General features: G+C 42.4%; 1 protein-coding gene across 2 annotated transcripts in view; it reads left to right on the top strand.

The window, feature by feature from the left end:
• LOC126164039 (serine/threonine-protein kinase NLK) overlaps window positions 1–18,186 on the top strand; it is a 436,819-nt gene that overhangs the window by 350,572 nt on the left and 68,061 nt on the right. For both annotated transcript variants that reach the window (XR_007535407.1, XM_049920206.1), the window contains exon 4: window positions 8,871–8,977. Coding sequence is in view for 1 of the 2 variants with exons in the window: in XM_049920206.1 (XP_049776163.1) it covers window positions 8,871–8,977 (107 nt within the window). In the remaining variant the exon portion in view is untranslated. The remainder of the gene's footprint in view (window positions 1–8,870; window positions 8,978–18,186) is intronic.

Below are 18,186 nucleotides of genomic sequence, written 5' to 3'. Positions count from 1 at the left end.
AGAGAAGTAGCACTTACAGCACCAAGCAAGGAGCGATGTCCTCGATGTTGCCATGTCCAATCAGGTGCAACAGCAATATCCCTGGTTCCACTAATATTTACAGTTTCTTCAACTGCACGTTTCGTAGATGCTTTATACACAAGAGTCAAGGCACCTAAAAGTATTTTTATGTGCTTGCTGAACATACTGGGTGGAGGATGAAGGTCCATCAAACCACAAAACTTTAGAGCAGCCTTTTTTCCTTTTCCTATTGCATGCATTGCATACACTAACTTCAAATTCACATCATATGAATTATGCACAATGTTCGAAGTCATTTTCGAGGTAGATTTATTGCAGGATTTACAGAGAACAACTAATTTTGACGTTAAACCCTTCCTGATGCTTTGGTGTTCTGTTACTTCCAGACAGCCTACGCCATCACATTGTTTACATTTCAGCACTTCCTTTATCAAAGAAGGTAAGATGCCTACATCAACAACAAAAAATCCATTCCAAACAGCGTCAATACAAAAATTTGAATCATCAGGAGTCGTTCCCTGAAGAACTTATACATAGGTTACTTTCATTAGTGTGTTTCAACAGTTTGTTTCTGAACTTGTTACCACGGAATTTCGTTTTATTGAATTTCTTGATGTGTGGCATAGTTCGTATTTGTTGCACACTAAAGGTTATATATTTCGACAAATATATGTAGCACTTGGGCAACAAACATTCAGTAATACGTGAACAAACCGCTTCAGCGAAACAAAAGTAAATACTAGATAATCATTTATAGACACTAGAAACCTGCACTGTTACCAATATATTCAATGTATCATACGTATAATCGCTGGAAACAGAAAGTTCAGTTCTTTTCGAAATAATACTGGTTTCTGTAACAGGAATAAAGGGGGCGTGGCGGCATGCGTGACCATAACTTTAAAATTTGGTATATATAGGTCATTTTTCATTTGAAACCCTATGATGTATACATCAATGTAATCAGGAAAGACTATAGAGTTTAATAAAGTCATAAAAATTGTGATTGTTTTTCGCTATTTATAAGTACCCTGTATCCTTAAATGAAGTAGGCGAAGAACATATATTAAATGATTATACCATGTCGATCTGCAGTAGACTCTGTTAGGAGGTAAATTGTGGTGTAATAGAGTGGAAATACGGGGGTGGAGGTTGGAAGTGTGGAGGAAGGTAGGTCGCTGAATTGCGGTCATCAGTTCGTTCCTTCGTAGGTCTGGAAAATAAAGAGCGAGCGGGCAGTTCGCCATTGTCTCTACCCACAGAAAGCAACAGCAAAGGGTTTTCACAAAGTTGTAGCAACCCTTCCGCATATCGGCTTACGAGTCACTGCCGACACAGTGTGCAGATATGGGCCGGTGTGTTTATTTTCCACAGAGTGCGTTGGGACGTCAAGGAATTCAGATATGTATTACCAATAATATGAACGCGTATGTACAGAATGTTGGCAAACCTGTGCGCGCTGTTCTCAAGCTGCGCGGCAGCCGCGGCGACCTCCCCCACGACGAGGCTGACTGCGCCTCCCCACCATTCTTCTTTCTAGTTCTCTCGTGTGAGTAGACAAAATAACTTCACCGAGTTCGTGTTTATGTAGTAGTAACTTTCATTGTGTTAAACAAATATTTATTTGCAGTTGTTTAATGAGCTATTATGTAAAAAAGCTCAGTAACTGGAGCTACCACACTGAACGACCTGCCACAAGTACGTATTCGGCAGCGTCTATTTCATTGTATCCATTATCAATGCGCAGAACGCTTTACGCAGTTTGACGGTATCACTTGCATCACCCCAACATCTGACAGGGCATTTCATATCAAGTCACACAGGCCTAGAGTGAATGTGGCACATCACTATTTCAAAGTTTGCTGAAAAAAATATATCTTGAAGTTGCACATGATACCTCTCCAAAACTACAATATTTTGTTTTTCTGATGATTTATTTAATTGCTACACACCTCTCTTAATGAAAGTATATGCGAAAACGTCGTAATGAAAGCGAAAATTGAAAATATTGTAATAAAGAAACCAAAAGTGATAGAGATTTAAATTTGTTTTCAATGAATACTTTGTTCCCAATACTATGAGACTTGATGAATACTTTTCTGAGCCTTTTTTGGGAAAATAAACTATGAAAATTTGTAACTTTTTACGAATTTCAAAATTATTGCTGTTGTGGTCTTCGCATTGAATAACGTCGGGTACAGGCAACAACCCAGTCTCACTCCTTTCTCAACCACTGCTTCTCTTTCGTGTCCCTTCACTCTTATAATTCCATCTGCTTTCTGTACAAATTGTAAATAGTCTTAAGCTCGCTGTATTTTACACCTGCCACCTTCAGAATTAGAAGGAGAGTATTCCAGTCGACAGTGTCAAAAGCTTTCTCTAAATCTACAAATGCTAGAAACGTAAGTTTGTCTTTCCTAAACCTGTCTTCCAAGACAAATCGTAGGATCAGTATTGCCTTGTGTATTCCTAAATTTCTACAGAATCCAACCAGATCTTTTACCAGTTTTTCCATTCGTCTGTAAAGAATTCGTGTTAGAATTTTGCAGCTATGACTTATTAAACTGATAGTTCAGTGATTTTCACACCTGTCAACACCTGCGTTCGTTGAGACTGGAATTACTATATTCTTCTCGAAGTCTGAGGATATTTTGCCTGCCTCATACATCTTGCTCATCAGATTGTAGGGTTTTGTCAATGCTGGCTCTCCCAAGGATATCAGTAGTTCTAATGGAATGTTGTCTACTCCCGGCGCCTTGTTTCGACTTGGGTCTTTCACTGCTCTGTCAAATTCTTCACGCAGTATCATATCTCCCGTTTGATCTTCATCTACGTCCTCTTCGATTTCCATAATATCGCCGTCAAGTACATCGCCCCTACATACACCCTCTATATACACTTTCCATCTTTCTGCTTTACCCTCTTTCCTTAGGACTGGTTTTCCACCCGAGCGCCAGCCTTAGTGGCCGAGCGGTTCTAGGCGCTTCAATCTGGAACCGCGCGACCGCTACGGTCACAGGTTCGAATCCTGCCTCGGGCATGGATGTGTGTGATCTCTTTAGGTTAGTTAGGTTTAAACAGTTCTAAGTTCTAGGGGCCTGATGACCTCAGATGTTAAGTCCCATAGTGCTCAGAGCCATTTGAACCATTTCAGCCACCCGAACTCTTGATATTCATACAGGTGGTTGTCTTTTCTCCAAATGTCCCTTTAGTTTTCCTGTATACAGTATCTATCTTACCCGAGTGATATATGCCTCTACATCCTTACATTTGTCCTCTTAGCCATCCCGGCTGAACAGTTTTGCACTTCCTGTCGATCTCATGTTTGAGATGTTTGTATTCATTTTTGCCTGCTTCATTTACTGCATTTTTATGTTTTCTCCTTTCATCAATTAAATTTAATATCTCTTCTCTTCCCCAAGGATTTCTACTAGCCCTCGTCTTTTTACCTACTTGATCCTCTGCTGCCTTCACTACTTCATACCTCAAAGCTACCCATTCTTCTTCTACTGTATTTCTTTCCCCCATTCCTGTCATTTGTTCCCTTATTCTCTCCATTTCTGCCCCTGGAAATGTCTTACAATTTAAAACCTGGTTCCTAAATCTCTGTCGTTCTATTATATAATCTATCTGAAACCTTCCAGTGTCTCCAGGCCTTTCCCACGTATTCAGCTTTCTTTCGTGCTTCTTAAACCAAGTTTTAGCTATGATTAAGTTATGCTCTGTGCAAAATTCTACCAGGCGGCTTCCTCTTTCATTCCTTACCCCCAGTCCATATTCACTTACTACATTTCCTTCTCTTCCTTTTCCTGTTATCGAATTCCAGTCCCCCATTGCTATTAAATTTTCGTCTCCATTAACTATATGAATAATTTCTTTTATCTCATCATACATTTCTTCAATCTCTTCGCCAGCTGCGGAGTTAGTTGGCGTATAAACTTGTACTACTGTGGTAGGCGTGCGCTTCGTGTCTATCTTGGCTACAATAATGCGTTCACTATGCTGGTCGTAGAAGCTCATCCGCGCTCCTATTCTTTTATTCATTAATAAACCTACTTCTTACCTAACAGAAGTCATGTTCCACCTGCCACCGAACTTCACTAATTCCAATTATATCTAACTTCAACCTATCCATTTCCTTTTTTAAATTTTCTGACCTACCTGTCCGATTAAGCGATCTGACATTCCATGCTCTGACCCGTGAACGCCAGATTTGTCTCTCTTGATAACGGCGTCCTCCTTAGTAGTCCCTGCCCAGAGATCCGAATGGGGGATTATTTTACCTGCAGAATATTTTACCCAAGAGGACGCCATCATCATTAACCATACAGTAAAGCTGCATGCCCTCTGGAAAAGTTACGGCTGTAGTTTCCCCTTGCTTTCAAACGTTCGCAGTAGCAGCACAGCAAGGCCGTTTTGGGCTAATGTTACAAGGCCAGGTCAGTGAGTCATCCAGACTATTGCCCATGCAACTACTGAAAAGGCTGCTTCCCCTCTCCAGCCGTATTTCAGCGCATTCCTGGTCCTAGCACTCATCTTTGTGAATTCCCTCGTTCCAATCTAATGAACAGAAAAGTTACAACAGTGAGTCAGGCAGAATGCGGTGTACTCAGTTACGTTCATTTCAGTGTTTGATTCCAAGTGTGTCCGTGTGCAAAATTGTGGATTTCGGTTGTTTCGCGATGGGACCTATTGCTCGAACAACATTACAGAAAAGTTTGTAAAGGGTGTACTTGCTGAAAGTGCGAAATTAATGCATAGTTAACAGACATTAAAAAGCAAATAAAACACATAAACACAGCGAATTTTCGGATCCTTCCGAAAGTTTTCGGCAACGGAAGCTTTCATTTAAAAGAGAGACTAAAACAAATGCGAATACATTATCGGAAGCGGGAATCTGGATGTTCGTTGCTGAAAACAGTTAAATTCTTTCGTGTGATCACATGTCAGAATTGAGTAAAAAAAAACCAATTTTCAGGGGGCAAATGTGCGAGAGAAATCGTTCCACATAACTGCTTGCGGAGAAATGCGTTAGCTGCACACTTTTCGGAAATATTGCGTCAAGATATTGGTGAAAATGTATTCAGCTTAATTTTAGATGAATCAAGAGATATATCCGTTACAAAACTACTCGTCGTTTGTATACGCTGTTTCAGCATCTCGTCTCAGTGCAAAAATTGTGTGGTTTGCTGGAATTCGTATCTGGCACAGCTGAAGCCTGTCATAAGTTATATGTCTGTTATTTAGAACCAATGGTACAGGAAACGCAAAAGATAACAGAGGCTTTTGAAATGGAGAACATTGACCCTACAAAATTACATGAGGATTTGAAAAACGTCATCGCGTCAGTGAGTCGGAGAATTACAATACCTGCAGCGAAAATAATATCCAGACAGGTTATATTGATTCGTATGTAGATGCTAAACCGTATATACGGTATGAATTTGAGAAAATGATTTCAGAAATTAAACTCAGTCGTGAAACTGGAAACCTGCTTCGTAAACGGTGCATAGATTTCACAATAGCACTCAACCGAAGAACTAAGAAATAGGCTTGCTAATGAGATTCACACCCTGAAGAAAATTTGCATATTTTCAGCAAACGAGGTTCTCAAGTCTCTTATAAAGAACCGATTACCGAATTGGCTGAAATATTTGGTTGTACTAAGCCCGACGTAATTGAATCAGTTATTAGTTAGTGACGGAATATCAGTTTCATAAAATGACGAACACTAGTTATACAGTGGATTTTTCGGCTAAAGTTGGTGCTTGTAAAGATTCCACAGGCACGAATTTCATTCACGAGTTACGATATGTCGGAATTAACAATGTTAAGGGTCCCGCATTCAAATGGAGTTACGAAGAGGGTTTTGAGTCAAATGAGCATTGTAAAATCAAAATTGCGTAATAGGGTGAATATCGATACTGTGAAGTGAAGTGAAGTGAAGTGTGCTGCCAGCTGAGGAGGCCGCTGGCCGCCTAGTCCTTCCCACTGTACAGTCACTTGCTGCAGTAGCTGTACAGTCGTGCACGTTGTAATTTTTCCTCCTATCTATGTGGTTATGTAGTTCTCAATTCGTTCGAGCAATCAGTCATTCATAATAGGAAACACAGTCATTACTCAGTCACTCAATATGATTCAGAAATTTTACTTGTTAGAATGAAATCAGGCGATGATTCTTCTTCTCTGCAGGCTCGTGCTTTGCGGCAGTCTGCTAATCTGTACAAATAAAATGCCTCGTATTTTTGGTAGCGTTGTATAATCAGTCGGGAAACCTCAGATCAAGCGGATATTTGGCTTTGATGATGTTTAACCTTCCGCAGAAGTAATGGAGCTCTTGGATTATTAAATGCAGATTCGTATCCAGTCTTTTGGAAGTTCCCTTCTGATTAACAACTACGCAATATATCGATGAATATCATTAATTCTCAAATGTCAAATAATGTAAATTGTTACACACCTTTTGTATGAAGGAGCAATATATATATATATATATATATATATATATATATATATATATATATATATATATATTGCTCCTCAAATGTCAAATAATGTAAATTGTTACACACCTTTTGTATGAAGGAGCAATATATATATATATATATATATATATATATTGCTCCTTCATACAAAAGGTGTGTAACAATTTACATTATTTGACATTTGAGAATTAATGATATTCATCGATATATTGCGTAGTTGTTAATCAGAAGGGAACTTCCAAAAGACTGGATACGAATCTGCATTTAATAATCCAAGAGCTCCATTACTTCTGCGGAAGGTTAAACATCATCAAAGCCAAATATCCGCTTGATCTGAGGTTTCCCGACTGATTATACAACGCTACCAAAAATACGAGGCATTTTATTTGTACAGATTAGCAGACTGCCGCAAAGCACGAGCCTGCAGAGAAGAAGAATCATCGCCTGATTTCATTCTAACAAGTAAAATTTCTGAATCATATTGAGTGACTGAGTAATGATTGTGTTTCCTATTATGAATGACTGATTGCTCGAACGAATTGAGAACTACATATATATATATGAACTACATATACATATATACATATATATATGAACTACATATATATATATAATCTCAATATTCAGATTACAATTCTTCATACAATGCTCAGGCTAATCGGCACGAAGACAATCTCTGAAGCTTTTTTCTAACAACCACCAGAGAGAGTACTACCAAGAATAATTATGCGCTCATGGCATAGCTATTGTGTGGAACTACTTTGCGCACGGATTCTGCGAGTATGAAGATAGAAAATTAGTAAACGTCATTCAAGGGTAGAATTGTATCCGAATAATTCATCGAATATAAGGAGATATTACAACGTAAGAGGCGACATAGTATATAAGGATGTAACTACACCTATTTGCACCGTTGCAGTCTAGCAACTGCCAGAATGATTCAGAGATCGGACCACTGGAGCAGAGAATGGCTGACTGGACTGGCCAGGCCCAGCTGGCTCCCGCGGATTTGTGCCGGTAGTCTCCTGTACAACAAAACGCGACGCAACAACACCGCACTGTGTTTTCCACGGAAATCGTCGCAAGTAAAACCCGGGTCCTCTTCCTTCGGTGAAGACTCCTTCCAGCCGCTCGCCGTAGAGCACTGGCATGCATCCAGTCGCTCAGAAAACCGGACGAGGTCAAATGAGGATTGTGCGGCCGCGCACTTCGGAGTCTTTGAGTGTTCTCGTATTTGGAAAGTGCTTCGATCGCGAAGGATGACGATGTTCCGCTTCCTATTGGACAGCTGCCGGCCACGTGCTCTGTTGTCGCCGCTGCTGCGGAACGCCGGCCACTGTCACAGGAGGCCGCATCTTCCGTGCAGCACGCCTCGGAAACAAATGTTACAACATTTTTGTGGTACTGTCGCACGAACACAACTGAACTGTGAACAACCGCGATGGCATTCTTTGTACGCTTCTGGTACTTACGAGCTCTTACATTGTCGGGTAACTGGCGTGCTCGAAATGTGCTTGCCGGTATGATCCATCCAATCATTCAACTGAAACGTACCATCCCTTCTAGTCACTAAGTCAAAATGTATCAGTCAGTTTCGAGTGGTCGTCAGTTGGTTACTTTCCGTATCACGGTCTTTGAAATATTTTCTGATTCCTATTCCATCGAAATGCCAAACTGTGTGTGTTGCATATTCCAGTGCTCGCAATTTGCTCATTTTGCGTTTACGTAGGTAAATGGTTGTAGTTGCTATTTAGTTTTCCTCATTGTGACGTTGTTTCCACTGAAACTGACGTTATAGCTAAATACCTTATGTTACTAAAAGAAACTGACGTAATCATTGTAAAGCTTTATCGAGTCGATATTTTCCTACGCAACGCCATTTCAATGATAGAACAACGTTATGTGCTGCTGTCCAAAATTCCGGTATAATTTACCAATGATGGCATATTTTTAGAACAAGGCGAGGCGTAATCACCAGCCATCTCTAGTTTTGGAGACTTAATGAGCCACAAAATGGTCCGTTTGCTCTCCGTTAGAGTTCGTCCTACCGAACTGTGGCAGAGTCCTCGAGCTGGTCGAGAAAGTGAAGCTCCGAACGTTAATACAGGTATTCTGACCTCGGCACGTTGCATTAGGATCTCTACTAACACTCGCTCCCCACGCACCTGAGTCAGCCCCAGCGAGTGAGCAGTGGACGCCGCCGCTACCTTCCTGCATCCCCAGTCTGCCTCTCACACGTCAGCTGACGTGTGTTGTAACTTACATTTTTGTTGACAGCCGCAACGGACGTGGCGGATGTATCGGTTTGTTTATCTGTTTGCACTCACGTCGATGTCGTACGAATCCTTGACCACCATTTTACAGCTATGTCATCACGGAGCTCCTGCAGAGTGACCTACACAAAATAATAGTATCTCCCCAGCACCTGTCCGCCGACCACATCAAAGTCTTCCTCTACCAGATCCTCAGAGGTAAGGAATAAACAACGTATTTTTCCTCACATTAGCTTTAACTTGTTTTGTCACGAATTAAATTGGAAAAAAATTGTATGTCGTAAAATTAATTCAATGTCTGTGTGGTGACGCAGTAAATACAGCAACTAGGCACTTTTTGATAGTGATTTTTGCCGTGTGCACCCCGTCTACAGTTCCTTACACCCTTTTTGCACGTTCGCTGCAACTTTAGAAATTGTGCAGCTGTTGTGGATGGTACGAGTATGTTTGCAGAGTGAAATGAAAAACATTGAGACACGTGGTTAAAGAAATTTAATTACACTGCACGCTAAACGTTAGACGTGCACTCGAAGCAATACAGCACCAACCAGTTTCTGAAAACTTGTAATCGTCACTAACTACCAGTTGCTGTCCTTACTGCATCACATGTTTCATAAACAGCCACGGAGTTCTTTCTTCCGAGTAGTAGGATAAGGGGATTCCGAGGACAGTTTTGATATATAATTGCTGTACAAATAATTAAATTGATCTGTCAATTCCCCCCACCTCCACCTCCAGATGACGTCAAGTGTTTTCCCCAGCCGCGTCCCGTCGCCATCCCCATCTCTCCCCCTGCCTACCTCTGTATTGCCAGGAATTTCCAATTTTGCCGGGAACTTCCAAAATGGCAGCAATTTCTTTGTCCCACACTCCACCCGGGAATTGGTGGGAAATTGAAAACGGCGGGTGGCCTTTCTGGGAGTAGAACCCCGGGCCTTCTGAACGGAAAACCCAAGTCCACAGCCCAGATGCAGGAGAGGATGGTTAGGTTAGTGTACTTCATGTGTTTTGGTTGGGAAACTGAAGTAAAAATCGGTCCTAATTACACAAAAAATACGCATAGCGCTACGCAACGAGCAACTAAAATCACAATACAGGAAAAAAGGGAAAAAAACCTGCTGTTATCCTGCTGCGAAAAAATTTCACAATATCATTCCAAACTAGTGGCAGACGTACTAAAACTCTACCCTTCACCTACAAGCTACCTTTATTTTTGTTGGGAATTTTGTTCATCTGACGAGAAGCTTGTGTTGGCCACTTACTAGTGTAAGCATCCAGCTGGGCACTGTGTCTGCCGCTGTTTGACGTCTCGTCACTCACCCTGCAGCCCGGGAAGCCGACACACGCTACCACAAACGATGGAAAATGCTTCAGTGTTCTAATTACGCTCGAAATTGTCGTGGAAAGAAGAAAAACTGGCGCCCATAACGCAACGCATGCGTTCTCATCGATGTGCAGTCACGAAATAACCAACTTAGAGCCACTATTAGCTCCCACTGGCCCGCTCTATCTTGTCACTACAGAACATCGAGAGATAAATGACAGCCACCTCGAGTGCGACTCGTTTGTCTAAAGCGCAGCTGTGGCCCACTCCACCCGTGTGCCTCCGGCAGCTCCGCCCACAAGCGCATGCCGTTCTGCGGTGGAGAACATTTGTATTTAATGTTAACGCACCTCTTCTATAACAAAAAAAAAAAGAAAACACAATAGCGACAATAATGAATGTCTTGTTTCCATGAAAATAGGCGCAATTCATTTCCTTTTAGTTCTGTGAGAAAATCGCCGGCCGGTGTGGCCGTGCGCTTCTAGGCGCTTCAGTCTGGAACCGCGTGACCGCTGCGGTCGCAGGTTCGAATCCAGCCTCGGGCATGGATGTGTGTGATGTCCTTAGGTTAGTTAGGTTTAAATAGTTCTAAGTTCTAGGGGACTGATGACCACAGATGTTAAGTCCCATAGTGCTCAGAGCCATTTGAACCATTTTTTTGATGGACAAAATTACGTGGTTTCAGACCCTCCCTCGCATTCAAATCAGCGTCCATAAATAGCTTGTCATGGACATGTATACTACAAACATTTCAACCATGTGTAATAACATTTCCTCACATGTCACAAAAAACAATAAGAATGTTGTTGTTTTGTAGACTATGGAGAGTCCCATTTAACCAATGTCATGCGTAACACACTGACGTTCGTGAAATGTGAGATCATGTCTTGTAACATCACGTAACAGAGAGATTACTCAGATACATTGAAAAAAAAAATACCATCTGCATGCTCACATTTTACGTTCATGCCCCCCATTACTCTCCTCTGCCGACCTGCGTGTGAACTTTCTGCCATTCGTACTTGAAGTAGTAGTCTAAACCCAGCAGAATATCATTTGCAATAGCAGCAGCTTCTTGCATGCTAGGTTCGTAAGCAATTTGATCATCACACAACAGCCTGCTTAGTGCGACCTACACACATGTTGGGTACAACACTATCCTCTCTAGGTTCCAAAAAGGTTAGCGATTATGTAGTACGAAATAACACAGAACTTGCGGTACCTCAGTATTGCGGTATTTTTAATCACACAGTCGTGGCGATTCCGCAGTTCTTTTCTGTTAGTTTTATGAGCAAAATCAGTGCTGTTTCAGAGCATCTCGTGTGTTCAAATTAGAACTTGTTATGCACGAGGGTATTACATTCATTGCAGGTGTATGAAATTCTGATCCAGATCAGCATCTGTACAGTCATTTAGTATGTTTGAGAACACTCCTCATCATTAATTTGTAACATCGAGAGTAGGTAAAAAAACTATGAAGCATTATATCCAGAGTTTAACCAGGCATACCACTCTCTGTAATAGAACGTCCTGTAAAATTTTATCGTGCCTTTTCTACCGCTATATCGAAAAGCAAATTCCACCTGCGTGTTGACATTGACCATATTACATATACATGTATTGCTCCATTGGAGCAGAAGGCCAGTGATCCAAGTCTGCTTCACAGATCTACGTAAAGTTTTGTCACCTGCACTGGAGAAAGACCAGATCCCACAAACTATTAGTCGCAAGAGAAGCTTCCTGTTTTGTTCTTTCGTAAACAGATTAATACGTTATTTTACAGCTGTAACACATTCGAGCAGTGTATGACTACAGCTTCTTACACCACCATACATTTTGTTTTTCTACCATGACTTAAAAGGTGTGTGTCAAGGGCTAAACTGACATTAACATGCTTTTTATCCATTGGCTCTCACAGAAAGCAGAACATCACATGGCATAAACTATGCTGCTATCACAACACAAGGGATGGTAGAAATAAAACACACAGGCGACGTTTCTCAAAAACAAAAAAGTGGAAGACATCGCTACATGCAGAAACTGGAAGAATCTGAGGCATTGTGAAGCGTTTCCAAACAGCTGTCTGAAGTTGATGACCTATTCAACTAATCTCATCTTGCAGTCATGTAGCTGGTCACTGTTCCGGTGCTGACTATCGCCAGCAGGAGCTGTTTACAACATGCCCAGGACAGCAGCAATAGAGAGAGGTACTGTTCTCTCATTGGTGAGAAAAGGTATGGAGAACATCGCAGCACATGGAAGTAGGACGAGTCTGAAGTTGATGACCTCGACATTTATTCCCATGCTCCACAGTGACAAGTGGCAGGTTCCGCCAGTGCTTTCTACATCGAAAACAGGTGGTGTCAGCCAGTCATTATGTGATAATCAATAGCTTACTAGTGCATGGATGGGACGGAAAAGACAACTTCGATACGGGACGATGTATTGTAGTAAGCACCGCAATTGGCAGTGCCATCAATTTTAGCAAATTCACCAGTTGTTCCATACTTTCAGCACCAGCCAGTGACACAGCAGAACGCTTCCCAATTTCTGTATCATCGCTAAACCTCCCCTTCACTACTTAGCAAGTATCATATACTAGATTGCGAATGCAGATAGATGGTTGTGCAGTACGTCCATTCGGTCATATGCACCAAAGTATACCAGTCAGCGTCCTATATCGATGCAGTTTGTTTAGCTACATATTTCTAGCACATCGATCGTTGTGCAGAATTTATGATTACAACTGGCCATCTTTCCCTGTGTGAATGGGGGTCGCTGAGTATTCTCACATTCGTAGGATAAAGTCTGAGATTGACAGATCCCCCCCCCCCCCCCCACATTGTCCTCGGTCAACCCTCCCTGCAACACAGTGACCAGAAGTAGGTGGGTACTGTACCCAACGAACAAAGTGAGCTGTGTCCGTAACTCCTGTTCAGCGAAGATAGTTTCGCGCTAATCTGTCCCTTGGCACTCATCCGAGTCAGTACCGAGAAGGTACCAGCTCGAGAGAAATGATCGTAGAGCATGAACACACACTCCTATGGCTACACGGTTCTGCATCTAAAAATGCTATATTGTTATGGCCATATGGTTTCCACAGTACACACATCAAGAAAAGTTTTGCATTGCCCCGGTTCCCAGAACTAAAGATAGACATTGACTGTGGATATTGCATCACAGACACAGTCCCACTCCCGGCGCCCACGGCGAGGTCCACCTCTGCAACCACGACACCGTGCAGTGCGGTACAGACGGGCCCAACAACATGCCAAATGGACCGCTTAGGATTGGCATCACGTTCTCTTCTCCGATGAATGTCGCAGCTTCAAGCAGACAATTGTCGGAGAAGTGTTTGGAGGAATCCCGGTTAGGCTGAACTCCTTAGACACACTGTCCAGCGAGTGCAGCAAGGTGGAGGTTCCCTGTTGTTTTGGGGTGGCATTATGTGGAGCCGATGTACGCCGCTGGTGGTCGTGGAAGGCGCCGTAATGGCTGTACAATACGTGAATGCCACCCTCCGACCGATAGTGCAACCGTATCGGCAGCATATTGTGGAGAAATTCGCCTTCGTGGACGACAATTCGCTCCCCCATCGTGCACGCCTTGTGAAAGACTTCTTTCAGGTCATCTCTCGACTAGAGTGGCCACCATGTTCTCCAGACATGAACCGTATCGAACATGTCTTGGATAGATTGAAAAGGGCTGTTTATGGACGAAGTGACCCACCAACCACTCTGAGGGATCTATGCCAAATCGCTGTTGAGGAGTGGGACAATCTGGACCAACAATGCCTTGATGAACTTGTGGATAGTATGCCAAGACCAATACAGGCATGCATCAATGAGAGAGGACGTGCTACTGTGTATTAGAGCAACCGGTGTGTACAGCAATCTGGACCACCACCTCTGAAGGTCTCGCTATATGGTGGTGCAACATGCAATGTGTGGTTTTCATGAGCAATGAAGAGGGCGGAAATGATGGTTATGTGTAGCTCTATTCCAATTTTCTGTACAAGTTCCGGAACTCTCGGAACCGAGGTGACGCAAAAACTTTTTTGATGTGTATATTAGTCGTGCAGAATTCAACGCTCGTAATTCTCTAATGCAGGATGTACATGTCCAACATCTGACATACAACCATCCTGCAAGTTATCTATCTCAATAACTACGGTGACAAACTTTAAAATGATTATGCTACTTCCTTCTATACTATTCTGGTGTCCTAGGAAGTGTGGGAGTTGTTCCTCACTACAAAAATATTTTCCGTGTATATCTGCTACACGAGCTGCATAGAAGCCGACTAGAAAGGAGTCTGGAGACTGCTGTTCCGTCTCATAGGAAATTAATGGATTTTATATACTTTTTTGATTCAGAAACGTACCTACCCTCAGTCACGCTTCCCATGTCAGTCACGCTTAGTATTAGTAGTAATAGTAGCAGCAGTTTTGACGGATGAGACTGTGCCTCACTAGGCAATGCAGTGTGGTAAAAGCGACATGTATATTTTCGATAATTGATACATTGAGTTGCCACTCATGCCCTGCTGCACAAAAATGCAAATGAAGAAGCAGAAACTTCTTACGAGGGAGTAAGCACCACGATGAGTAGCCAAAGGAGATGTAACAGTCTTGTTTCTGTTTACAGTAGCGTCACCATGGCCTTGTCTACAGAAGCCACATTCTGATGTTAGGTAGTTTTGCTCATGTGCAGGATAATATAGCAATTTTGTCCTAATACCATATCTCTAGAACACACCCTCGTTATATAAGTAAAAAAAAAAGCAGCTACTTTACTTCCAACTGCCCAGTTCAAACTACTTTTCAAGATCACCCAACTACAAACTTTCGCAGTCCGAAATACATGTGCATGTGTGTTACATCTCCTGTGACTACTGATCGTGGTGCTTACTCCCTCGTAAGAAGTTGCTGCTGCTGTGTGTGCATTTTCATACAGCAGTGTGTGGGTGGTAATTCAATGTATCAACTATCGAAAATATTCATGTTGTTTCTTCCTCACTCTACCTCCTAGTGAGCCATAGCTGCATCCATCAAAACCGCTCCTATTAATAGTAAGCATGATTGACACGGGAAGTGTCATTGAGGGTATGTATGTTTCCGACTTAAAAAGACACATAAAATCCATCAATTTCCTAAGGGACAGAAAAGCAGTCTCGTAGCTTCGTTCTAGTCGGTTTGTAAGTAGATTAAGTGGCGGTTATACGTAGACAATGACGTCGTAGTAACAAACAGCCCAGTCAGTTCCTCGGACACCAGATTAGAGTAGAAGGAAGTAGTATAATAATTTTAAAGTTTTTCGCCATAGTGATTGACGTGGAAAACTTGCAGGGTGGTTGTATATTAGATGTTAGACATATATATCCTGCATCAGAGCATTAAGAGCGTTGGACTAATACTCTGGAAACCGTATGACTATAACAATATAGAATTTTTACATGCGGAACAGTGTAGCCATAGGAGTGTGTGTTTATGCCATCCGATCATCTCTCTCGAGCTGGTTCCTTCTTGGTACTGACTCGAGACACTGGAATAATACTACAGAATTGATAGCACAGTTGATTTACATAAAGTGTTTCAAACTCAATCCATCTGAAGCTCAATCATATATAAACCACGCATTTCCTCTTAACTGTCTGTTATATCACCAAAACACACTCATATCTACTGTACATTTGAGAAAGGGTGCTGTCTGGAGAGATCTTGTGCACTTGGATGGGTGCCGTGGGAAAGATTGGTGCGGAACGATATTCGTTGAACAGCAGTTACGGACACAGCTCACTTTGTTTGTTGGGGATCTGTCAATTTTCAACTTTATCCTATGAATGTATAATCTGCGACTCCCATTCACACAGGGAAAGATGGCCAGTTGTAATCGTAAATTCTGCACTACGATCGATGTGCTAGAAATATGTAGCTAATCAAATTGCATCGGTATAGGATGCTGACTGGTATACTCTGGTGCATATGACCGAATGGATGTACTGCACAACCATCTATCTGCATCCGCAGTCTACTATGTGGTACTTGATAAGTAGTAAAGGAGTGGCTTAACGATGATACAGCAGAAATTGGGACGCATTCTGCTGTGTCATTAACTGGTGCTGAAAGTATGGAACAACTGGTAAAAATGCTAAACTTGACTGCACTGTCAACTGCAGTGCAGCATTGTCCCGTATCGAAGGTATCTTTTCGATCCCATCCGTCCACTGGTAAGCTATTGATTACCACATAATGGTTGACGGATGGAGAGAGACCATTGGTGGAACACTGGGCATCTGCTTCTTGTCACTGTGGAGCATGGGAATGAACGTAGAGGTCATCAACTGCAGGCAGTTGTTTGGATGCAGACTCGTCCTACTGTGATGCCCTCCACATTTTTTATTCACAGTCCCTCTTTTTATTCCTGCTATCCTGGGCATGTTGTGAACAGCTCCTTCTGGCGATTGTCAGCGCTCGAACGGTGACCATGTACATGGCTGCAAAGTGAGTAAAGAATGGTCTTTCAAATGGAACACCGAGGCATCTGTTACCCAGTCACTGTGGAAGATGAGATTACCTGTAAGTGCTCCACAATGCTCCAAACACTTCCCCTTTCCATGTGATGCGATGTCTTCCACATTTTTGTCAGTGAGGGACATTGCCTGTGTGTTTCATTTCTACCATCCTTTGCGTAGAAGGAGCAGCATAGTTTACACCATGCGATATTCAGTTTTCTGTGAGAGCCAATGGATTGAAACTTGTTAATGTCAGTTTAGCACTGGACACAGACCTCAAAGTCATGGTAGGAAAGCGTAATGTATGGCGGTGTGCAAAGCTGTAGTCATAGAGTGCTTGGATGTGTTATACCTGGGAAACATTGTATTAATCTGCTTACAAAAGAACAAAACAGGAACACACTCTTGCGATTACTAGTGTGCGGGCTATGGTCTTCCTCCAGTACAGGCGACAAAATGTTACACAGTTCTGTGCAAGTGACTTCGATCACTGGTCACCCGCCCCAATGGAGCTGTACATGTACACTGAAGCACCAGAGAAACTAGTATAGGCATGCGTGTTCAAATACAATGTAAAGAGACAGAATATTGCACCGCCTATATGAGACTGGCACAGTTGTTAGATTGGTTACTGCTGCTACAAGGCAAATTATCAAGATTTGAGTGAGATTGAATGTAATGTGTTATATTCAGCATAAGAGTGATGGGACACAGCATCTCCGAGGTAGTGATGAAGTGGTGATTTTCCCTTTCTACTCATTTCACGAGTGTACCGTGAATACCAGGATTCCAGCAAAAGATCAAATCTCTGACATCACTGCTGCCGGAAAAAGATCGTTCGAGACCGGGACCAACAACGAATGAAGAGAATTGTTTAATGTGACAGAAGTGCAACCCTTCAGAAAATTGCTGCGGATTTCAATGCTGGGCCATCAGCAAGTGTCAGTGTGCATACTATTCAATGAAACGTCATCGATATAGGTTTTCGGAGCCAAAGGCAACTCGTGTACCCTTGATGACTGCAAGACACAAAACTTCATACCTCACCGGGGTCTGTCAACACTGACATTGGACTGTTGATGACTGGGAACATGTTGTCTGGTCGGACGAGTATCATTTCAAATTGTATCGAGTGGATGGACGTGTACAAGTATGGAGACAACCTCGTGAATCCATGGACCCTGCATGTCAGCTGGGGACTGGTGGAGGCTCTGTAATGGTGCTGGGTGTGTACAGTTGGTGCGATATGGGATATGTCTACATAGACTGTGACAGATGACACACACGTAAGTATCCTGTCTGATCACCTGCACACATTCATGTCATTTTACATTCCGATGGATTTGGGAAATTCCAGCAGGACACTGCGACACCCCCACTTCCAGAATTGCTACAGGGTGGCTCCAGGAACACTATTCTGAGATTAAACACATCCACTGGCCACCAAACTCGCCAGACATCAACATTATTGAGCGTATCTGGGATGCCTTTCTCCACCCTCTCGTACTCTTGCTGATTTATGGACAGCCCTGCAGGATTCGTGGTGTCAGTTCCCTCCAGCACAACTTCA

The sequence above is a fragment of the Schistocerca cancellata genome, chromosome 1 (genome assembly GCF_023864275.1).
Source record: "Schistocerca cancellata isolate TAMUIC-IGC-003103 chromosome 1, iqSchCanc2.1, whole genome shotgun sequence".
Lineage (NCBI taxonomy): Eukaryota > Metazoa > Arthropoda > Insecta > Orthoptera > Acrididae > Schistocerca > Schistocerca cancellata.
The sequence above is the reverse complement of the archived record's forward strand: the minus strand, read 5'-3'. Positions and strand labels throughout refer to the sequence as shown.